Genomic DNA, 24,515 nt, shown 5'->3' on the forward strand with positions numbered 1-24,515 from the left:
GAAGGCTGAAATTTAATACACCCCCACATTCACTTATTCACCCATCTAAATCAGTAACTCTCAGTGGTTTTCTACATAATTGATTACACCCTCCTTCTCCACAGGCTTTCTTCACTTACCTCCCACAAGCAGTTCCCTCTGCTTGCTTTCTTCTAGGTTATCATCCTCCTGTCACCCTCCCTTTGCTGGTCTCTCCTTTCTTCTAGAGCCCCAGGCTCGGGTGCTTTGTAGTCTTGTGGATTCCATGGTTTCAAATACCACAAGCTAACGAAGCCCCCTAATTTTCACCTCTATGTCCTTGAGCTCCAGATTGATATACCCAACTGCCTATTCCACTTCGTCATTTACATTTCTAGTAAGTGTTAGAGACACAATACACCAAAAGTAAAGCTGGATTTCCACCCAAGAATCTGCTCCTCCCCCAATATTCTCCATTTTGGTAAATGGCACCATCTTCCACTCAGTTTTTTTGGCCCAAAAATCTTGTCATCTTTGCCTCTTTTCATACTCCTTATTTAATTCATCAGCAAATCCTGTTGGCTATTCCTCATGGCTATATAGAGAACAGCTGCTACTCATGACCTCCAAAGCTAATGCCATCATCTCTTACCAGGATATTACAATAGGGGCTGGCTCTCTATTTCTACTACTACATGCAATTTTCTAATATTTTACGTTCAAAGCGTTTTGATGCCACTACTTCTTCTCTCCTCCAATCAGTGGAAGATAATCTACTAAGATGGTCACCAACAATTCCTCTCTCTCCGTACCTGCAAACCACTCTACCACCCAGAGATAGTCTCTCTCTCTATATCTCTATATCTGGGCAGGCCTAATGACTTTTCTTAACCAATCGAATGGGACAGGAGTAACAATGTGCCAATTCTGAGTCCAGCCTTTAACAAGATTAGCAGCTTTCACTTTCACTTGGGGTAGTCAGCTGTGCTACAAAAAAGCTCAGGCTACTTTTGACGACGAGATACCATGTGGAGAAAGGTCACAAGGACAACCACTAAGAGACCAGTTATAAGAGTGAATGAAGCCTTCTTGGTCCTGTTAGCCCAGCTTAGTAAATGCCCCAAATGATACCACATGGAAAAGAACTAATGTCCTAACAGAACTATAGAATCATGAGTTGTTGTTTTGGGGTGGTTTGTTATGCGGCAAGGGATAACTGAAATACCATGATCACAACAAAATCAACTCCCTAAACAACTAAGTGATAATGCCAGATAGTCTAAGGACTTAGGTCTTTTTCAACTTAGAGTTCTACTAGATTCCTCAAAGAATATTTCTACAATAATTTCAAACTATTTTCAAATCAAGTTAAATGGTCTCAGGACAATTTTCTAAAATACGTACAGTTTATGTACTACGTATTCCCCTTCAGGGCAATAAAGCTCACATACTATATCAATATTTATAACTGTGTTTATTTACCAGTACTGAACCCTTGCCAAACAGCAATTTTAGACCATGATAAATTACACCCTCAATTTTAATGGAGCACTCAAAACTGTGCTTGCCACCAGCCTTCAAGTAAAATCTCGGCAGTCCAAGCCAATTTGTAACATCAGATTTATGGAGCAGAGATCCTAAGTAAGAATGCCAATCCTACCCCTTGGTCATTGCTACCACACTGCCACCTCCTGTCTTATGACTCTGGAAGCTTGAATCAGAGGCAACAGTCGATAAAGGAAACTCAGCTAAGAATAGCACAGCTAACCATCTCGTCTTTCCGCCTCTCCTTCCTCCAAGACCAAACCAACCGCCAAAGTTACTGAATGGATAATTCATACCTTTCAAAAATTAGTTACTGCTAGAAAAGTTGCTGCCTGCACACTGCTAAAGACAATTATAATGAAGTCACTTCAAATATAAAAAGATGGTTCAACAGCTTCACTTTAATACAAAATCTCAATCCTATAACACATTAACTGAAGCAATGTGGCTCACGAAAGGGTTTCAAAGCATGGCAAAGATCATTTCCCTCTTGCTAACTGCCTGAAAGAGGTTGCAAAAGCAACTGAGCTACCATACTACAGAAACATTCAAGTCAAGCTTCTTACAGGGAAAACCCCAGATCTCTGTAATTCCAAAAGATTTTGAAGCCTTAGCTAGTAACCTGTTTATTCCAAGCAGAATGGTAAAAATCTCAGAGCAAAATACTGTATGTCCCTTGTAGTTTATTATAATGACATTTGGCCTTGAACAGAGAATGTAAGTGATCACACAAATCAAAAGGAACGCCAGAAACAGAAGCCAAGATTCTCGATTCCCACTGGCTCCAGACACATGTCATGTTTCCATAACATCTTCCTCCGAGTTACTGTGGACAACCACACAGTAGAAGCTACTTACCAACATTCATTTAATTTTTTACAATTGTATTAAAACCAAAGAAATCTTTCCAACTGTTTTGAGAAAACATGAAACCAAGAAAAAAACCTCTCCAACTACAACCATTTAAGCAATCACACAGTGATCTTAAACTGAGCATTTTAAAGATAACCCTTCTTATAATTCTTTACCAGCCAAGAAAGTTTCCTAACATTCAGAACCAAGTCTCTACATGTGTGAGAAATTTCCCCAATTCACAAGATTCACCAATACCACACTGATAAGGAAGAGGTACACTCCTATTCATACCTGTGTGTTTAAATGTTCCACATTAAAAAGAGCTTTTCTTGTTCTAAGACTGTGAAGTCAGCCCCACTGTGAGGGGTCACACGCTTTGGCTAATGGGCATGTTGTTGGTCATGGTACTGTCCTATTCTATACTTAACAGCTATTAAAATGCAACATTAGATTTTAAGTAGCCACTGAAAGTATAACACATTTAAAACTGCAGTTACTTTTATAATACTCTATCCAATTTACATGTTAAACACAGATTCTAATACGGAAATAAGTTGTTCACTTATTTAGAGATGAGGTCTTCCTCTGTCACCCGGGCTTAAGTGTAGCGGCCTGATCATAGCTCACTGCACCCTTGAACTCCTGGGCTCAAGCCTAGCCTCCTGAGTAGCTGGGACTACAGGCAAGCACCACCAGACTCAGCTTATTTTCTTTTTTTTAAGGAAAAAAAAAAAAAAGGGACATTTGAGCTTAGGCCTCACAGTTTGTTTTATAGGATCCTTCCTGGAAAAATATTAACTATATCTTTTTTTCTCCCTTATTCAAATATATTTTCAGCTACATTTAATCCTAATTAATGCTAACAGCTAAATCATGAGAAAGTTTAATCAAAAATGGTTAGGCAATAGAAAACAATATGAAATTATTTTCATAATTTAAAAAGCCATGGAAATTGAACTAAAGCCACCATCCTCTCAGTTCCCTTACTGTCAGCAACTTTCCTGTTCCCTCTCCCATGCCCAACAGCCCACAACATAACAAAGAAGGACATCAGCGCTATTTACATAATCACATAGGGGCACATACAAGGCCCCACAAGATACCAGCAGCTCTTCCAACCAAACTCAGCTACAATCTTCAAAGTCACAACTATGTCCACACCCACTTTTACGTCCAAGGGGAGAAAAACATTAAGCCTATACCTCAGAGTCATCAAGTCTTCATCTGCTTTATCTTTTAACACTATCACAGATATCCAGTGCAACCTTCTCTTCATCCCAGATGCAGGGACCTCAAGGTCTGTGAAGTACTGCTATAATCTCCCCCAACTGAGGGGTGTATCTGAATGCAGAAAAGCCACATTCCTTCCACATTCCCTTGAGACTTCGGTAATCAGAAGCTAAGCTTGGTCTGAACCAAACTCAACAATGCCCCTTCCTGAATCGGTCCCCACCCAGCTTCACTCAAAGTCAGAGCTAGACCAGCCTGCCAAGCATCCAATCACCTCCTGGGTCTGCTCCCCTGTTTAGTTAGTGCAAGCCCATTCATCCATCTAAGCCTGCTGCCATAGCGTTCTCCAGCACCAGGTTCCCAGCATGCCTTGCACAGCAGGTATAAAGGTCATTGCTGCACATGTGGGTGTGCCTGCCTCAGATGCCCACATGATGACGGGATGGAATGAAATGACTGCTAAGCAGAAAGAACTCCACCCTGAAGTCCAGCAGACTCACTTGGCAAGGATTGAGCTGCGGCATTCAACTATCATAGCAACCCCCTCCAGGACCACCTCTTGACCTTCCCAGAGATACTGGGCCTGTGGTCACCAGGGTGCCTTGTCTGCCCTCTCACAGAGCCTATGCAGACGGTGGAACAGTCCAGATAAGGGAAACTGCATCACAGCTCCAAAGTTCAGTTAAAACAATTTTAATACAGATTTCCAGTACATTTCCCCGCAGCAAAGTAAGCTCTGCTTTTAAAACATTTCAACACAAGCAAAAGATTTACTTGATTTTTTTCTCAAATCAGTAAAAAATTGTCTCCAGTGTTCTCACCTTTATTTATTTTCCAGTAAGATGGTACTGTATCATTTACATTCCTGGGCATTTTCATGCTAGTGAAAAATGAGCTTGAATATTTAATCTACATTGTTAATAAACTGAAAAAGTTTCCATTGATAAATACTTGCTGCCACTGGTAACATTTTACCTTATGTGCTTTCCTAAAGAGAAACTCCTGTTCATTATAAAATAACAAGTAACTAAGTATGTTTTTAGGCTGGGCAAAAAGCCTTTAAGAACAAAACAGGCAGTTTTTATCAGGTAATATTTTAAATTTAATTTCCTACACATGGGGAGAAATTCACACCAGGTTGGGAAGGAGAAGCAGGAGAGTAAGGCCAAGTAATCTGTATTTACATGTAAGTCAATGAATTGTATCTGAAAAATTCGAACATTTAATGTTTAAACTTAGAAACTCTCAAATGGTAAAATGCCAGTCCTTCAAAAAACCATTTGCTTATTCTTTTAATTCAACATTTTAAGAAAATTAAGACACATTGGCCAAATATGAAACCAATTAAAATTGGCAGAATGTGCTCACATTTTTTTTCTAGGTAACCAATTCAGACTATACCTTTAAACTTTTTAGGGGGCTACAACTTCTCCCTCAGTTTTTCAATTCCTGTTAAACTAAGCTCAATCTAGGTATTTTTCAGTACACATTCTATTATTTTAGAAGCTTTTTAAAAATAATTACATTCTATATGAAATAACTTGACCACTACTAAAATTCCCAACTAGAACTAAATCAGGTCACTCGAATCTCTTTTCAATTATCCTAATGAGATTTAAGTACATGAACAAGAGAAATCCACAAAAATCCAAATCAGCTCGTTCCTAAAAACAAGATTTGTGAAAACGCTTTACGTGGAAGAGAGCTCAATCCGGAAATAGGCATACAGATGACACTTTGTGTGGCCATCTATCTCTGCACAGCACCAGGAACGGCAGACCAAGCCCCTCCTGCCCCTCCCGCACGCACTCTCACCAATACCTAACCAGATACACGGAGCCCTGGTTTAAATTAAATTCGAGCTTATTGTTTGGCTCAAGCTGGGAGTAGGGGGATGGGAGAGGAGCAGGCAGAAACCCTAACCCCACCTTGCAAAACCCAAAAAGGCACAGGACAACCCCCCCAGGGACACTGGGAGGGTACAGCCTTTCCAGTTAGTTACAGAGCCAAAATCTGGCCTGCTCTAGAGAAAGGAGCCATGTCTCCAAAATACTTCAGAGGCCAAAACAGTCTGCAAACATTCTGTAAAGTGACACACTACACATGCTCTCGGAGAAGAGAAATCCCCCTGGCTTAAGTAGCACAAATCTTTTAAGCAAAAAATATACCCTAAAAGGGGAGGGGGAAACAAAGGCTGTGACTACAGAAATCTATTACATATAGCTTTGGAGTGACCAAAAGGTATTTCTGGGCTGGAGAAGCCCGGGAGTTCGCTCACGTGTTCCAATACCCGCGAGCAAGCAAACAGGGGAAAGGCAAATTCCTCTCTTCTCAGATGCGCCCCGGGCCTCCCAACTCCGACAGGGAAGGAAAGGCGCGCCACCCCGCGCGTGTCCGCAACCGCTTTCCGCTACCTTGTTCCTAAGGGTGTGGGGTGTCATCCCTTGCTCCCTAAGTCCTGCAGACTCCCCAAGTCTGCCCGTTTAGACTTTTGATTTCGATTTCCCGTTGTAGTAATTTGACCTGCTCTGACACCAAACATCTAGCTGTGAGCTTCCTTGAGACATTTTGATAACCAATAACAACAACCGAGCGGCAGGGGCCACAGCACTAGCCACACACACAGCCCTGCCATAAACTTAAACGCAAGGGAAAAAGAAACGCCAAACCATACAGCAGCCTGGTAAGCATAGGAGGACAAGAAGTTGTTTTCAGCTGAGTCTTTCCTCCCAGTAATGGAGTGAGAAGAGAATCGGTGAAAACAGAATACAAGCTCACCTTTGCCTTTTGGGGACCGAGTGCTCAACTTCTATGGGTTTCCCATGCAGTTCCATTTTACCTGCGGACACACAATAAGTGAGAGAAGGTCGGCCGGGTTCATCGGCTCTCCCCACCCTAAGGACAGGCACAGCCTAAGCGGCGACACAAATGGCCTCCTGAGACCCCAAACTGCCCCCAAGGCCCACACGCGGCTTAAGGCCTACAGAGAAGCTGGCTTTCAAGCGGGTGGGAAGCCGACCCCCTTGGATGGGTGTGGGTTTTTAACTTACGGATGGTTGGAGAAGAGGATCAATTGGCGGGCCCACTACTTGGGTAACATTTTAGTCCCCAGGCCTCTCCCGCCCACCAAGGGGGGGAGGTCACCCAACCTCACCAGGCCCGCAAGAGGGACACTCCCAACGGGACAAACTCGGGGAAGGAGGCTACACTGCCTTTCTTCAGGAGGGAGCTCCCGGCCTTTCTCTCTGCTTGAGCCCAGGCCCGCGGGAACACTAGGCGGTGGGGCTGGGGAGGACAGGGAGTGGCGGGAAAGGGCCAGGGACGACAGGGGAGACGAAGGACGAGTGAATGGCCAGAGGTACCGCTCAACAGACTGAACCAGGAGCAAAGGACGACAAGGCTCCCGCACCAGATCGGAGATGATAACAGGGAAGCCGAAAGGCAAGGGGCTCCCAGAGGGACCCCCAGCGCAGCCCTCCCGGGGCGTTCTGCCCCGCCAGGCATGGTCCCCCGCCTTGGATGAGCCGCCCTGCCACCTCCGGAGGCCGCAGCCCCGCGCCAGAGCCCGGAGAGCGGGGGGTGGCCCAGAGCCGTGACGGCGACACCCTCCCAGGCGACAAGCTGCCGCCCCCGCCCACCTGCCCCTTTTGCTTGTCGGACCAGGAGAGGTGGAATGTGGAACGGGGAAACCGGGCGCGCTCGCTCCCCTCCCGCAGGGTGGAGAGGAAGCGCGGGGCCGCCCGTGCGAGACACCGGCTCTCGGCCTCACTCGGCAGCCGGGTCGAGGCCACTTTCCATTCTCCAAGGCCGGGGGGGAGGGCAGCGAAGCCAGCGCCGTAAATAACGACCCGAGGAAAGCAGGAAGGAAGGAGGAACAAGCGGACGCTCGAGCTCGGCCCAGCGTGCCGGGCCTGGAGCACGCGCCTGGGCCCGGGCGGGGCGCGGGTGGAGCGCGCCTCCCCCCAGCCCCGCGCCCCTCCGAGCCGGCGCCGGGGCTTTCTTGACAGCGCGGCCGGGGGAGGGGAGCCGCGGGCCCGAGTGGGCGCCGAGGCTGAGGGAGCCCCCGGCCCCCACGCGGGTGGGCACTCGGGCCTCGCCCCCGCCCCCCGCCCGCGCCGGGCCTGGGGCTCGCGGAGCCGCCCGGGTGGGCTCGGGCCGGCGGCGCCAGGCTGGCGCGGGAGTCCGAGCGGGGCCAGGCCGGGGCCCACCTGAAAGCGCCTCGATGGCCTTGAGGGCCCAGCTCTCGTCCGGGCAGTCCACGAACGCGTAGCCTGTCTTCACCAGGAAGGGTCCCGACACCGGGATTTTGGCGTCCTTGAAGATACTTTCTAGGTCCGAGGGGGCGGCGTTCTCGCTGAGGTTTCCGATATACAGTTTGTTCATCGTGCAGATTGGTTGTTTAAAAAAATTAATGAGAAAAAGGAAAAATTAAAACCACCCACAGTGATGGATGGATCCGGCGGGTTTTGTTCCCCTCGTCTTCTGGCCTTTAGAACACACAAACACAGTAAGAACCGAGCACTAGAACGAGGAGCCAAAAATCAGATCCGAGGGTTCTTGTTCTTTTTCTAGATACTTAAAAAGAAAAAGAAAAGAAAAGAAAGAAAGGAAAGAAAAAGCCTAGCTACAGCCCAAACGCATCAACGAGTCTTCCTAACTCTGAGGAGGAGGCGGGATTAGTAAGAGAAAGGAGAAGGAGGAGGGGAAAAACTACTTTTTGTCTCTTCCTCTCCAACCCCTTTGGCATCGGCCAGCCGACTGTGAAAATATCACACTACGTGAGGCAGGCGCCGCCTCCCCATAAAAAACCCAGAAGGGTGACTGGCAGGAGGGAGGGGAGAGGGGGAGGAGGGAGGAAGGCGCAGGAGGCGGAAAAAATCCGCTCCGAGTGTCCGGCTTTTTGAATGAGCCACGTGTTCAAACTACAAATCAACGTCTCACGTGAGGAATCCCAGCGCCTCAATTAGAGTGGGTTTCGGAGGAAAAAAAAAAAAAGAGCGAGCGAGAGGAAGAGGGGGAGGGGAAACGAGATTGGGCGAGGGACCTGAGAAGGGGGAGGAGGAGGAGGGAAAAAATGCTACAGAAGCCGCAGCCCGGCGCCGAGGGGAGCTGATTGTCACCACACGAGTTTAGAAAGGGTTATCTGGTCAGGGCCGATCCGGGGAGGGAGGGTTCGGATATTGATTTGTTTTTTTTTTCAACGAGGAAAGGGGTGGGGTGCTAGGCAATTCTTCAGCTCTAGTCCCCGTAGTTTTAATCATTCACTTTTTTAGAACAGGTAATTAACAAAACCAAAGAGTCACAATCCCGAACTCGCCTGGTGGCTTTAATGACATGAGAAGTGTAACCCCAGCAAAGCCGCGAGCACGTTTCCAAGGCCGGCAGGGACGGAAACGCAGCGGGGTTGGGGGCGGGACAGGCGGGCCGACTCGCCCCACCCGGTGCACCCTAGTCGGGCTCGGGGCACCGCGGGAGTGGGGCGGCCCGGAGCCGCGGCGGTGGGGGATGGGAGCCCGCAGCGTCCTGGGCGGGTGTCTGGGCGACACCTCCTCCGCCTCCGCCTGTGCTCGCGGTGGCTCTCGGCTTCGCGTTTGCCATTGGTTGCGCGATTCAGAAAAGGCTCCGGGATAAATGAGGCCGGGGGCGGGCTAGGCCACTGGTGGGGGAGGGGAGCTCAGGGGCGGAGGTTTCTGGCTTGGGGATGGGGGCGTCGGGGGACTGGGCGGCTGGAGAAGAGACGTCGAAGTGGGAAAAGTCGGTATTTAAAGGGAAACCTTCTCTTTCTGTAGTTTCTAGAGAGGGAGGAGTGGTGTAGGCTGGTACTTTTATTTAAATAATTTTAGTTGGAGAACTTGGGACTTTTAAACAGGAAGACCGCTCAGCGTTACCCATAGGTGGTATTCGCACTTGAAAAATTGTTCGAGTCTTTTCTGCCTTTCTGCCTGCATTTGGCCATGAGAGCCATTCGTGATTTTCCCTATATGTAACGAGTACAATGGTGGGTGTGGGGGAGAGGCTCTGGGCCCAGTGGAGCCTTTGTGGGCCAACAAAATGTGAACTGGAGACGAGGAATACGGAAACGAGGGCAGTGTTGGGGATCTTGTGGAAATCTCCAAGTGTCGTTTAATGATTGTGTGCTCTGCTCAAAGGCTTCATTTGCACCAGATTCTTGTGGTATACTTTTAACAGGTACTCCATGAAAAAGACTTAAAATGCAAATTTTTAAAAAGTTAAAGAAATTCTATATTACATGAAAATGTAAACAAGGATCTTTAATGACTTGGTACTCTTACTGGTAGAAAAAGTATCATGAATAGAGGAAATACTGTGATTTACACTAGAAACGTCTTCAGTTATTGATACAGTTCGCTTCTCTTTGTCAAACCCGTTTATAGCATTTAAAAGTGTGTATATTCCAATTAAAAGATGAATAGCAGTTTATTTTTAAAGCATGGGAATTATTGCATGATATAAAGAATATTTACATTTGTCTTTTACAAACAACATACTTTGTAATTTTGTGCTAAGTAACCGGAAGGTGTCAGATTATTTTAAATGCAACTGTTCTAACAGGTTTTCCTTTCCTGCTAAGCAAATCCAACATTTTAAACCTAAACACACTTTCACAATAATTTCATTCATGTTTAATTTAATGAAATGCTTTTACTTTGAGATGGGGGAGACAAACGTGTTCCTGTATAACAATGTTTAGAACTGTATTTTGAGCTCCATATTGAAAGAACATTTTGGTGGCAAAATTTCTCTTTATGTTTAGGTTTGACTTTTAAGAAGAGCTTACTTTTTTCATGTTTTTTTTAAAAGAAGACCTTATAAAACAAAAAATATGTATTCTATGGTATGCAAAATGTAAATACAACAAATTGTGAATTTATTTTAAATGTACCTGTTGCATGTGATCAAAAGCCATTTGGAGAAATATGCTTTTTATTCATTTAGTAATTTTTGTTCTTCTTAATACCACTGTAAATGTTATAGTCTCTTGGTCACTTAACTCTTAGTAATTTCTCTTAAGAACAAATTCTGTGTGTTCAGCTTGCTTCCAGAGTCAGTTGAATGGTGGCTCCTGGATTGTTGATTGTATTTGCTCTTATTAAAACTGAGACCTAAGGAAATATCTACTTCTAAAGCATGGGATAAATTGTTTATTTTCCATAAATACTAGCCCATGGTTGTCTGTCATTATCAAACAAACCTAACAGCTGGAATTTAAAACAAGTGTGTGCTGTTTTGATGAAGTATGTTCCTGGGACTCTTGTGAACCTAATCTGTGTATTATTGTAACAAACTGGATACTCCATCTAGGACCTTAAAAACATACACTAGTAATATAAGCTCAGACATCAGAAAGGGAGGTGGATACAGTCCACTCCACTTCCAATCTTCCAAGCATTCAAGGAATAACTATATCCTCAATGGCTGAGTAAAAAGATCATGGATAGTTGTTTTTTACTGCAAGTGCAAAAATATCTTTGGTGAATTTTCAATAACGAATATAAAGTCAACCTAACTTCCAGTTTTTTAATGAATCTCATACAAATTAACTGTTTATGGGCTACTCCAGGTTCTTCCTGAAGCAGTTGTAGCTCCTAATTAATGTCAATTCCACCAAGAAAGAACTCCCACCCATCGTGTCTGCCCTCGGATATGGCTGAATCTTTCCAACTGCAGTCTGTTTACTCTTTGGACAGCTGTATCTCCTCTTTGCTGACCTGAGGACAGTAAAAATGCTTCTTATGGGTCAGTATAATATTAAAGGAGAAAAACTATGTTTAGAAGGTCGGTTACCAAATCCACAGGTTATAGGCGCAGGCTGAGCAGACGAGGAGGGGAAAGGGCAGTCCTGCCGCCACCCCTCCTTACTCCCGGCTGCCTGAGACCAGCCGGGAGCCAAAGCCCCTCACGCGGGTGGGCACACAATGCCCGCCTGGGCCTCCTAGGAGGTATTTTAACACGCTCTTGCTCTTTGGAACAGCTCTCCTGAACTCTGATCTGTTTAAACCAGAGGCGTGATAAGTAGTAACCCGGCTCTGCCCTCTTTTATTTTTGTTTAAAATAAAAAATGGTGCCCCAGGAGATGAGAATATGGGGTTGTTTCCTTTTTCCTCTGGCTCAGCCCGGAGAAAGAGGGCGGGATCCTTGCAGCTCACACTGGGGAAGGGCTTTCGTCGGCCGCCTGCTCGCCTCCGGGGTCCTGACCACTGGACCGCCCTCCCCCGGCCCTGCAGCGGGACCGCGGGCTCTGGCTCCGCCTCGGGTGGCCTCCGTCGCCGCGGAGCCGTGGGGCCGGGGGCGACCTCTGCGCTTCCTCTCGCCGCCCCATCCCACCTGAGATCCTCCCTCGCCTGCGAGCCGCGGGCACGGACCAGGCAGCGTGCGTTTGGCGACCGTCCCGCAGCTCCGGCCTCAGTGTCGCGTAAGTGCGGGGTTCCCTGGCGCTCGGGGATGCCTGGTACCCACGCAGGAGGAGGGAGGCTGGGAGGCCCGGGCCGAGCCCGGCGGGGCAGCCGGGCGGGCGCTCAGAGCGCGCTGCAGCGCCCCGGGGCGGGGCTCCCGCGCTCCACGGGGTCGACTCGCCGAGACCAAGTTGAGCAACCGGCGTCGAGAGAGGCGCCGCCCCGGCCGAGGGCGGGGGGCTTCTGCCCTCACCCGATTGGTGCAGGCGGGGAGCCTATCACCGTCGGCCGCCGCCGCCGGAGCCGTTTGCTGGTTTCCATTCATTGGCCCCGGCGCCGTCCCTGGATTTCCATCTTTTGTGGCGCGAAAATAACCCTTTGCGCCCTCGTTGGTTTTGTTCAGATTGAGGGGTGGTTTTGTGTTCCCCTCTTCTTGCTCTCATTTTTCCTGCCCTTTAACTGCTCGCCCCCAGCTCCAACCCCCAAGGCGGAGAGAGGGAGGTGACTACTGGGAAGGGTAGAAAATCGAGTGTCCGGGTGTGGAGCCCGCCCCTTGGGCTGACCGCGTGGTGCCCGCAGATCCCCTCCCTTCCCCCACCGTCCAGCGCCCGGAGGTCCTGGGTCTGCGCCATGCTCAGCAGCTGGAGTCACATCTTCGTTTCCCTGTCCATTTCCAACATCTTAGGATGTATACGTCTTTTTTCTTTAAAACAACTGTACTAAATTTGCAGATGCCTGAACTTTCCTGGGCTTCTAGAGAAATCGATCCGTTCTGCCCCCCTCCCTTTCTAACCCCCTTTGTGGTCCACAGGGTTGCTTTAAGCAAAACCAAACAACCCCTCCAAAAAAAGCAAACGAAAAATTCCGGGTAAAATCAACTATGCGGAGACCACGTTTTCGTTGAATCTGCCTTAAGACCAATGAAGCTGAGACCTACCTTGAAGGATTGATTTCTGTAGCTGAAATGTTCTAATTTTACTGACGTTTGGTGGAGACGGTGAGAAAAAATAAATATGAATTTGACTTGGAAAAGCACAAGACAAACGAAATAATCGTATTTAATTTGATTAACTGAAAAGGCAAACACACACAGTGGTGTATTCTCAATGCTGGTGTCTTTGGTGGGTTTGTAATTATATAAATAAATTGCTATTGGTCTTGTCAAAAATATATTAAAGATCAGAACTCTGGTTGTGCCATAAAAGAAGGAAGTAAAAATTTGTTTGCTATATCTATTATAATTTCATAACAGGCTTTACCAATCTTTAATTATCTGGAGAAAAGGAAATGTACCAGTTAAGAATATAACTTAATTTGTTCACAGATAATTTAATTGTTCATTTTTTTAAGTCTTGACAAAATACTCGATTTGATTAAAGTCTAGTAAAACGGTAATTCCTCAGTAAATATTAAAAACTTTGAGATAACTGGTTTAAATCAGTGAATTCAAAGATTTTTCTCTGTATTGTTAATTCTTAGGTATAGTGATGTTATGTCCTCTTTAAGTTCTTTTGGAAAAATTATCTTTAGTTCTGTACTATTTAGTTCTGGTCTCTAAAAGCAAAAGTAACATAAATTGGCATGTACCATAATACTAAAACAAAGTTATTTGAGCAGCCTTTTTAAACAAACAAACAAAAACACTGAGTTGATTAGTAAAGGAAAACTTTTAAAATAGGAATAATCATTATACATATTTTGTTTACATTTTGTATAAATTAACTACATTTCACTCATGTGGTTAATACATAGTATTTTTGAAGTTGCCATGTAAAATTATTCCTCAGAAACATTAGAGTAACTTACAAATGGTTTATTTTGAGTTGAACAAATTAATTAAAGCTTAGAGACTGAATTTACAGTATGCTAAAGATTATAGAGTTAATAATTTAGATAACCCTTTAACACCTAAGAAATTTAAAATGTGAAGACATGATTGTTTGTAACATGATTCTAGGTTAGGATTTATGTATTCTATAATTTTTATATTTTAAAAATAATACAGTAGAACAATACTAAAGAATCTTTAGAGTAAGTTGTAATGGTAAAAAAAAAACTTTAAAATTAATCTAGACAAGGCAAAACTCTAAAACCTGGGACTTCTAAAATCTTTCTTTATTTTTATTTTAACATACCTTTTAGTATTTCCTCTGTGGTATTTTAAAATATTTTCTCAAAATCAAAGATTTACACAATCAATTTTTTTTTTTTTTTAGTAAAAACAAACCTCTGTTCTGGTTGAGAGAAACTGATTTTTTAAATTTTCAACTACTAAGTCAGGAATGGGAATTTTTATCTGGTAAACTTTATAGATAATTGTTAAACTAGTAGATAAGCATGATTCCTTTTATTGCAATTATATTCTGGATTATACTGCATCACTTGGGTGCAAACTTTAAAATACTCATTCTTCTAGTGGGGGAAGGATGGGACCTTTAATGAAAAGAGTCTTTGGTAATTGGTGTGTACATATGTATTGGCAAACCAGCCATAGAAAACAAAGAAGATAGGCATTTGTTTGTGGGGGGAGGGGTCTGGGGAAGCTGAGAAGATTTGGGTATTTAATCTTGTTTCTTGGTTGCAACTCATTTATCCTGCATGTTTCCTTGCTAAGGGTGGAAGGAAGGGGGTAGAGAGAGAATGTATTAACTAATGGAGTAAAATGGGACAGTAATCCAAGCATGAAATCCCACTGGAAAGAACAATAAGACCTTACTCTCCCCACTAAAATAACCTGAAAGCAAAGCACATGCTGAGGTTATAGCTAGTTTTCAGCATTTTCTAACATGTACATTAAAAAAATCTTAGCTTACTATTTTCATATTTGGACCCTTTGTTCTTTTGACCACTTCTGTTTAGGAATCCCATTCCAAAAGATTTGGAAATTAGTTTCCTTAATGAAACAGCAGATTTCACTCACACACACACACACACACACACACACACACACACACACACACACACTAACTCTTTAGATGATCTTTGAGATAAATTGAATTCCTTATGCTGTCTATAACTGTAAAGTTAATTTTTAGATTAAGGAAGAATGTAGTTTTTAATTCCTTACTTACAAGAATAATGGTAGATCATTACCATTTCCACTTTGACTCATTAAAATCCATTCTTTCTTGAGTTCAGTTTACATTCTGGTTCTGAGCTACTCTTTAGCATGGTGATCTTTGCTTTAAAGAAGGAAGGAGCAGGCTAGGTGAGGGGTTTTGGTTTTTGTTTTAATTTCAAAACATCTCAGCTGAAGTTCATGAGGAATCTGAGCTCATAAGATATAGCAGAAAAAAAATCAAAACTTAATCTGAAATCTTTATCAAAATTGACACTATAAAAATTTGTTCTAAAATTCATGTCTAACATACTTATCTTGACAGTTATTTCTTTTTAATAGTAGATTGTTTAAAATATAAAAGTTGGTAGTATTTTTTGTTGCTTTTCCTCAACTGACTTAAATTTAGTGATCAATTATTTTTAAATTGACAATGTTAGTGCTTTCTTAAAGGCAAAATTTTGTTTGAGCCAAGGTTTAATTTTATTATCAACAATTGAGCCTGTTTGATAATTTCCAATTCTTATTTAATTTTGTTTTGGGGAGGTCTCATGTCAATCATAGAAGCAATTTTTCTATTTTGTAAATCATTTTTATTTGTGGGGTAAACTATTCACATCTTATTTTATAATATGAAATGTTTTCCTAGCACTTTCCAATACTTAGAGAATAATTTAAAAGTAACTAAATATTACTTGTAAAATATGAGTAAAGACTTTTAAAAATGTGTACAATTTGGTGTAAACAAGTATGAAACATATTACTCTTCAATCTTTCTTTAAACTGAAATAATATATGATCCCTCTTGCATAGATAGCCTAATTCTAATCCAGCTATTAAAAATCTAATTCATAAAAAAGACACTAACAATGTAACAGAGGTCAAAAAAGCCAAGAAAAAAATACCAGTTTTGTTATATCAGAAATAGATACTGTTTCTGCATTATAGTTAATATTTTGTTATGGGACAAGTAAGTATGTTATCATCTTTTGTGTTCCTTTGTTGAAAATTGCCTAGAATTTTGCTCCTTGATTCTGTTACCACATATCCTATGGTAATTTCTTTGCTTTCATATTTCTTTGTTACCAAGATTCAAAGTATATCTTTGGTTTTCATTTAAATGAATGGTCATCTATAAAAAGGTAAGTAGAAAATAAACTAAAAAATCAAAAATTTTAGGGTAGTACACTCTAGGTGCTTATTTCTGGCAGCCATAGAAATATATTCAAAGTTTATTTTAATCCAGAGCCAATATAGTGACTTTTAAAAACCGGTTAAATTGAATTTTGTTTTAGATATCAATAAGACAAAAAAAGTTGAGTAGATATTTTAATCCTGCAAAATAGACCAGTAGGGTTAAAGGTAACATTGCTCTGTTCCCTCAACAACAACAACAACAAATCTTCCAGTTGAGGGCAGTTCTGTGGGGTATGGAATGCAGTCAGCGTGTGCAATTGGACACGTGAACATATACACATTTCTGCTGAGAAGCCCTTTATGGAGATTTGTGAAGGAACAAAGCATGATATAACTTGTGTTCAAATTCTGAAGTTGCAGGTTCAAACAAGCAAGGTAAGCATTACTTTTTAAAGGTTTTTCTTAACCATCAGAATACTTCAGTATGACATTTTTAAAGCTGGGGAGATAAAGACTAACAATACAGATTGAACTGAAATTAGGATGCCACTAGTATGTCAACATTAGAATTTAAATAATACAAATCTGTTTTCAGTCTTATATTTTTCTGTACCTTGTTTTCTACTTTTTAAATTATTATATTTAGCATTACACACATAAAATATTTAGCAACATTATTAAGATATAAATGTAATCAGTTTAAAAACTGACAGAAGTAATACTGGTCATATATTTTGAAAAGTTAAATTTATCTACAACACATGAAGTTGTTATCACAAATCCTTTCTGTTGGATTGTTCTAGCACTTCTATGTGTGCACATTATCTACATGTGGATACTTTAATAAAAGTGAACAGTATTATTTGAGAAAATGCCCCTATTAAAGAAAGAGCCAAAGATACTAGTTTGCTGTTGTTGTGAAACCAACAATGTTTTTGAAACTTTGGATATGGAGAGGAAACTCAGATTTTAAGTAAACTCTGGGTCCTTTTATTTACTGTCTTGGTTTTATTTGTGTGGGTTAGGGAAGCTGAGATTAAACTAATGTTGCTTCAGGAATGACCACCAATAAAGTTTTTAGTTGCTATAAATGAAGAATGTTGTTTCAATCAAATGATAGTCTCTTCCTATTACTATTCTTGTAAAATATTCTCTTTCCTTGATTACTAAATGTCCTCAAATTATTTTATTACAAAGAGGGGGGAGGAGTCATATTACGTTAGGATAACCAAACCTTATAATACTTTGAGCCTTTAAACAGATGGAGAATGGCCATTGCTTTTTAAACAAACAAAACAGTTTATTTTTGTTACAGTAAGTGATACATTTATTTTTTTTGTTTATGGCAATTCTGCTAATATAGTAATAAGCACAGTCACTCTCTGGCTATGGCAATTTACAAATACATTACAGCCAAGCACAGAGATCTATAAGCAAGAAAAAATATTGAAATCATCAGATTTATGGAACTCATGATTAAACTAAGAATTAAAGTATCTTCTCACAACCAAATCCAGTGATCAAGCTTATAGTCTTTATTGTTTAAAATTTGTAACAGAGTAAAAACTTGAATGTATTGTTAATATGCAGTTATAACTAATTAGCATGAGAAGAATCTTTAATAGTTTTAGTTTCATTTAATGTAATTTTATATATGATATAAAAAATAATTGCCTCATTTTTAAAGGGTTATTTCCCATTTTTCTTTGCAGTAAATTAAAAAAACATGAAAGTTATGCTGGAGACTATGAGTTATTTTATAAAAACGTTATCTGTGGATTAAAATATAGTTCTTTTGTGTCTTACTTTCCATGAAAGCTTGAAATAAAACCTATTAGAAGCCAACAGATTTAATGATGTTTATAAGCTCATAAAACAGGTTTTGCTGATTTTTTAAAAATAATATTACAGGTAATTTAAGGACATTGGAGAATTCGATTTTATGTATATATGTAGCTGATTAGAGTTTGGGTATTCAAACAAATTCATTTTGAAAACAATGTATTTCAAGCAAATTGCCACAGTTTGGCATTATCAAAGTGATTCTGCAATGTAATAGGAAGTTAATAGACTCTGAATTTTGAATCCTGCTATGCAGATATATTCTTGTTTGCAAAAACGCAGGCTGGAGTGAATGTAAAGGCAAGAAACCAGACTTTGTGGTGTAAAGGGAAGTCAAAATGTTTAAAGCACTTGTAACAGGAAAAGGACGCATGAACCGGAAGGTATCTAGATTCATTATAGCAAATAGCAGGTTACAATTTCTCTAAAATGTAATTTTGATAGTTAAGATTTTATCTTTGAAAGTGTATGATATTAGCACTTTTCATTTAATGGAAAGAGAAAAGCAAAGTGGGAAAATACCCCTTTGTATACATATTCCAAATTATTGAGTACTTTGTATTTAAAAGTTTGTTTAATAACTAGGGGACTATACAGAGTATTTTCTCTTTTATATGACTTTCAATTGAACCTATTTCATAAAAAGATCCTATAATTTGAGGCTGGAAGGATTATTAAGAATCTACTAGATACCCATTTTACTGTTGAGGAAATTGAGGCCCAAGGAAGCTCAATGCAGGCAGACACATGGCTAGTTCAGAGGTGGAACTGAGATGTGTTTGTCACAGAATGATATCATATAACAACCCTGAGTGGAAGGTATGAATAGTATTTTTTCTCTATTTCTGGTGATAAGAAAACAGACCCAAGGTGAGGTTTGCCCAGACCCAATATCATTAACTTAAAAAATGCCTACATGTATGCTGCTCAGACGTTCTGCATGTCGTTGAAAGCTCAGGTTGAAAGCTTTGCTGGTGGAGGAGACCTTGAAAAAAATTACCTGCTTCACCTCAGTGACTTTAGTCAGGATCTCATTTAAACTGTCCCCAACAGGTAAAATCAGTTCAATGTGAAAGGCTGGTGTGGAAGAGATCCCATGATTTCTTTAGCCCATGATCTCTCTCGTATCTCTCGGAAGCTTGCTTCAAAGCCCAGCTCCATCATAATCTCTAGGGATCAAGGAGGCTGCTTTAACAACCACCTCACGATGCCTTGGCAGTTAGCTAAGAAATTCCTCCTTATATCAAACTTGAAAAATGATATGTTCAGATTTACTCCAAATTAACAATCAGCAGGGTTGAATTTTATTGTTTTTGCTTTAGTGAAATTTCAAATGGGGACTATGTATTATTATTAACATTTACATATAAATGATACATATATATATACATACATATATACACACATATAGATATCTCCCCATGGTGTAGTTCGAACTCCTCCCTCCACTGCTATCTCCTGGAGAGTTGAAGAACAGCTGGCAGAAACTCAAACTCTCCCTGCCACCAGCTCTTGTCTTATTTTCTCACACCAGTAGGAGTAGTGGTTACTTCTCACCCCTAACTAGCTACATGAACTGAAAAGTAAAATGGGCTCCCAAGAGCTCAAAGTCCTTGCCTGTGCCTTTGAGTTAAACACTGCTCTTCAATACCTTCGTTTACCTGTAAACCGGTTGGCCTTCCTTCCTAAACTGTGGATGCCTCTGTGGTGCCTGATTTCTGTGTGTGTAGCTGACCCTGCTGTGACCCTGGGTCAGTTTTTTTCACCTCCTGGGCCTTTGTTTCCACAGCTGTAAAAAGAGTTAAACTATTTATACCACCCTTCACCTTTTTCGACACACAAGGGCACTGAGGAGCCTTCAACAAATATTTGTGGAATTTAGTTTTCAGAAAAAGGGCTAAGACTAGGAATATTGATGAAATCATTGGACCACTTCAGAAAGTTCTATAAAATGCAAGGGAGGAAGGGATTACTGCTTGACACTGGAAAATAATGCAGGGAGGGATATTTTTTTGTACATATAGCCAGCATCAGAGAAAGAGAGAAACAAAAGTTCATACAAATACTCGAGCTAGGTAACAGTGGGGAAAGTGGAAAGAAAAAGAAAAACTATCCCCTACAGAGGAATCCCTTACTGATGCCAGCCACTAATACAAGCGAACATCCTGGCCAAACATAAAAAGAAATTTGTCTCAGCTCTCCAAGTAAAATAATTAATTATCATAAAAGGTTTCCTTCTGATAGAATCAGACCTTTGTGTTTCTTATGAACTTAGGTAAGAAATTATTATCATAATAGAGAATTTAAAATAAAAGAATGAAAAGAACAATATCAAAATTTCAAAACTAATGAGTCAAATGTCAGATTGCCAGATGATCAGTGTGAATGTTTAGTAATAATTAAATTTTGCCTTCAAAATTACTTTTCTAACTGTTTCTCTTAGGTTTCTGAAGAATGTATCAATTTGGATATCTTAATTTTATAGAAATAAATTATAGATGGTTAGAAGAAAAACTGGAGCCTCTTAAAACCAAGGTATTCTAAACCAAACTAAAGGTAAACAAGATATCATTAAACTTGGACCATATATATTGGACTTAAAGAATTTAAAGTGCTCAGTTCAAATATCTATATTCATTTCTATTCCTGATGGTTTCTTGAAATATTCTGTAAGAATTGCTTAGAGAAAAGACAGATAAGATTTTTATTTATGATGCAGTGACTATGCCTGCCTTAGACTTTTCCTCTTCAGAGTTGAAATGTTCATTTGAGCAACATTTAAGAAAGAGGAATTTTTCCATAGTATTAAAGAATTTCAACATAGTTGTTCCTTCTTGCAAAATAGCTTTAGCAGTGATGCATTTAAAAAACTAACAAAAATAATGGGAATAGCAGGGCTCTGAGAGAGAGGGAAAGATACTGCAGATAAATTTTTTTTAAATATTTGAAATAAGTACAATTATAGCACTCAGATTTAATACTCAGTGATTCTGAGTACCCCCGTGCATTTTATGTGTTCAATTTATTCTCATAAAATGATGGGGAGAGAAGCTTGGTGGAACAAGCTGCATGATTTAGGAGCCATTTCTCACTTATTCAAAAGAATGTAAAGTGGGAAAAAATGCAGTTCATTGGAATTTATTGAAAGAGATCTAGCTGGTGGTTTTACTTATGATATTTCAAATTTTTACAGAAACTAAAATTTTCAGAGTCTAGGCAAATTAAAAGGTAATTTCGTTAACACAAATTTTGTTTCATGAAAGTAAATGAAGAGCCTCGACAATAACCTCATAGAAAAGCTTATTTAGCTGATTTAGTTTATAGCTCCAATTGCTTACAAAAATAAAAACCATTTAATCTGGCCCTGCTACTTTGGAGTTATTAATAATACAAATATAGGATAAGAGATTTCCATTTTATAAAACTTTTATTCCACTTCAAAATTTTAAATGTATTTTAATGAGAAAAGTCATTGTGGTCTAAATCAGGGACAATAATTATTTGAAAACAAGAAAAACAACCAAACTTGGATTTATTTGTCCTTTTAATTCCTGAGCTGTTATGTTTTCCATGTTGAAAATCTTTCATATACATGGCACATTCAAATGTATGCTTATTATATACTTCAAATTTTAAACTCTCCTCCTTTTTCTTTGTTCTTTTTATTTTATAATATAACGAACTTGACTAAAAATAATTATGTATCAAGTATTCCATAGTTTAGAATACATCTGTAGGCTGGTCTACTGAGTCATTAGTTTCCATGGACGCTTTCCTGATCCTTGTAACTGGATATAATCCCTCCCTCCTCTGATTTCAGAATTTTATAATGTGAATTTGACATAGCACTTTATTACAAAACACTTAAATATTTAAAAAATTTTCATACTTATCTTCTCTATGAAAGTCCAAACTAATTAACAGGGTCTGATTTTTCTTTGTATGTAAGTAAACTCCTCAAGGGCAAGGGGTTTTTTGTCTATGCTGTTCACTGCTAATTTTCCAATACCTTAAATTGTATTTGGTATATAATATATATTCAATAAATACTTGTCCAGTAAATGCATGATAGTGTCTAACATCCAGCTTTGTCTGTAGCAAGTCTTCAATAAAAGTTGTTGAACTTACAAATGCTGAGTTTTTTGTGCAAATACATACTCCACCCCACCCCCCAGTTGCTTTGGGTTTGAGAGTATAGACCAATTTTTCTGAATCAAAATATCTTGAAGCTTTATGGTTTCAGTTTTCTAAGGGTGATGAAAAGTCTTTGGCCATAATTCAGTATCAGTACATTCTTGTCAGATAGAGCATCATAAACCTTTATTACTTCATATACAGACTACCTTTTAACAAATAAGAATAGAGAGCAGAACAGAATTTAAAGGAAACTTTTCTGAGGCTTACTATGGATGATTTTTGTCACATTTGACAAAATATACTGAGTAAACATGAGGTTTTTATGATGTCCTGTTTGAACAGAAGATGTCAACACTGGCCTGTAGAAGAACCAGTCTGCAATCTAAACTCCTTGAATAGTAGAATTCACAGGTTAAAAAGTAAAGTTGCAGAGAATCTCATTTAATTATCAAATGGAATTCTAGGAAGTTACAGCAAATTTATTTCACTTTTTATTTTAATATAGTTATAATTTCAGATAGTTAAAATATATTCCGTGGTTTTTATGGTGTCTTTGTATTTGTTTGTTTCTATCTTTTCCGAGGTGGGATCTCAGCTATGTTGCCCAGACTGGCCTCAAACCCAGAGATCCTCCCACTTCAGTCTCCTGAGTAGCTGGGACCACAGGCAAGTGCTACTCTGCCAGGCTGGGATCCTTCATTTCTACGTTTCTTATTTCACAATGGGCAATATCAGATAGTTAGCACTGTTGAAAACGTAATGTCACAAAGTTCTGTTGTGTGTGGTTAGCTAATGAAAAAGAATTACGTAATCCCTGGATTCTGAAAATGGTGAATATAGCAGATACATTTTCCTGTAAAAACTTTAATGTATTGGGTATAAGTTGAACTGGATTTCTTTCAAATCTTCAATTCTTTAAGTGTCTTCAAGAAACATTTAGTGAAATAATGTTTCCTTATTTATTCAACAAATATTTGTTCCCAAAAAGGTTTCTATGAATTATAGACATGAATGCATAAGGTATGGTCCTTGCACACTTTATGAGGCAGCATATAAATGTCATTCTTAAAAATGTCAGGGCTGTACCCCAAGATGTCCTTAGCTTTTTTTTTTTTTTTTTTTTAAGGCTAGTCAAATGAAGCAGTGGGAGTGGAGAAGGATCAAAGAAATCTATAACTGGTTGCGATCAATTAGTTGTAAACACCACTGCATTTAGACCAGCTCTTAGCTTTCTTCAATGGCCCATTTTATTTTTGCTAAGTGACTTTACAATAATTAATGGCCCATTTATTTTTTTGTTTGTTTGTTTCAGGATATTATGGGGGTACAAAAGTTTAGGTTACGTATATTGCCCTTGCCCCCCACCCCCCTAGTGGCCCATTTTAAAGCTTTTATTTAGGGATTTGTCTAAACCCTTCTGGAACATATCTAAATTAGGTTACAGATATTAAAATATCAAAATTCTTTCAAAAAACACTTCTATCAGATAAAAGATTTTTAAATTTTCAGCGGTCAACCAGAGGGTTTTTTGTTTGTTTGTTTGTTTTTTGTTTGTTTGTTTGTTTTCAGAGGCTTACTCTGTTGCCCTGGCTAGAATGCAGTGGTATCATCATAGCTCACTGCAGTCTCAAACTTATGGGCTCCAGTGAGCCTCCTGCCTCAGTCTCCTGAGTAGCTGGGACTACAGGCAGACACCACCACACCCAGCTAATTTTTGTATTTTTTTATAGAGAAATGGGGTCTTGCTCTTGCTCAGACTGGTCTCAAGCTCCTGAACTCAAACAATCCTCCTGCCTCCCAGAGTGCTAGGATGACAGGCGTGAGCCACCGTGCCTGGCACTATTTTCTGTCTCATTTTAATAATTTTTGAGTGTCACCCAGGGTGGTAGGTTTCAGGATTTTGGAGCCCTCTTTCAGGCTGCTGTACATAACTCCTCAGTCTCTTTCCAGAGTAGTGGCTATTGGTGCAAAGTGGATCCCTTCATTTTTCCCTCTTCACCCTTACATAGGTTGAAGCTTGTTTTGTAGTCCTGGTGTTCCTGGACAAATGGATAGAGAAAAACTAGATGTTAATCAGTGTATTAAAGCAGTAAGTAGAAATTATTCTAATATCAGCCCACTGTCATATTCCCACAGGTAGGGTATTCTTATCCACTAATGACCAGACCAATCAGGTTCCCTTAAATGATGTCACACACTTTATCTATCTGGAAACTGAATAGGCTGGACTAAGTGATCCTTAAAGCCCTTTCCAGCTCTAACATTTTACTCGTTCTCCTGAAGCTGGAAACCCTTACCCAAGGATGACTTTCTTTACAGCTTAGTTTTTGCCGTTTAGC

General features: G+C 40.4%; 1 protein-coding gene across 2 annotated transcripts in view; it reads right to left on the bottom strand.

The window, feature by feature from the left end:
* Positions 1-8,228, bottom strand: part of IGF2BP3 (insulin like growth factor 2 mRNA binding protein 3) — a 119,312-nt gene extending 111,084 nt beyond the window's left edge. Inside the window, exons 1-2 of one of the 2 annotated variants that reach the window (XM_045564330.1) lie at positions 7,797-8,228; positions 6,367-6,427 (exon numbers count right to left, since the gene is read on the bottom strand). In XM_045564330.1, the coding sequence (XP_045420286.1) occupies positions 6,367-6,427; positions 7,797-7,971 (236 nt within the window). In that variant the 5' untranslated portion in view covers positions 7,972-8,228. The remainder of the gene's footprint in view (positions 1-6,366; positions 6,428-7,796) is intronic. The other variant, XM_045564331.1, reaches the window with a different exon arrangement.
* Positions 8,229-24,515: the final 16,287 nt, after the last annotated feature.

Source organism: Lemur catta, chromosome 11 (assembly GCF_020740605.2).
Source record: "Lemur catta isolate mLemCat1 chromosome 11, mLemCat1.pri, whole genome shotgun sequence".
Classification (NCBI taxonomy): Eukaryota; Metazoa; Chordata; class Mammalia; order Primates; family Lemuridae; genus Lemur; species Lemur catta.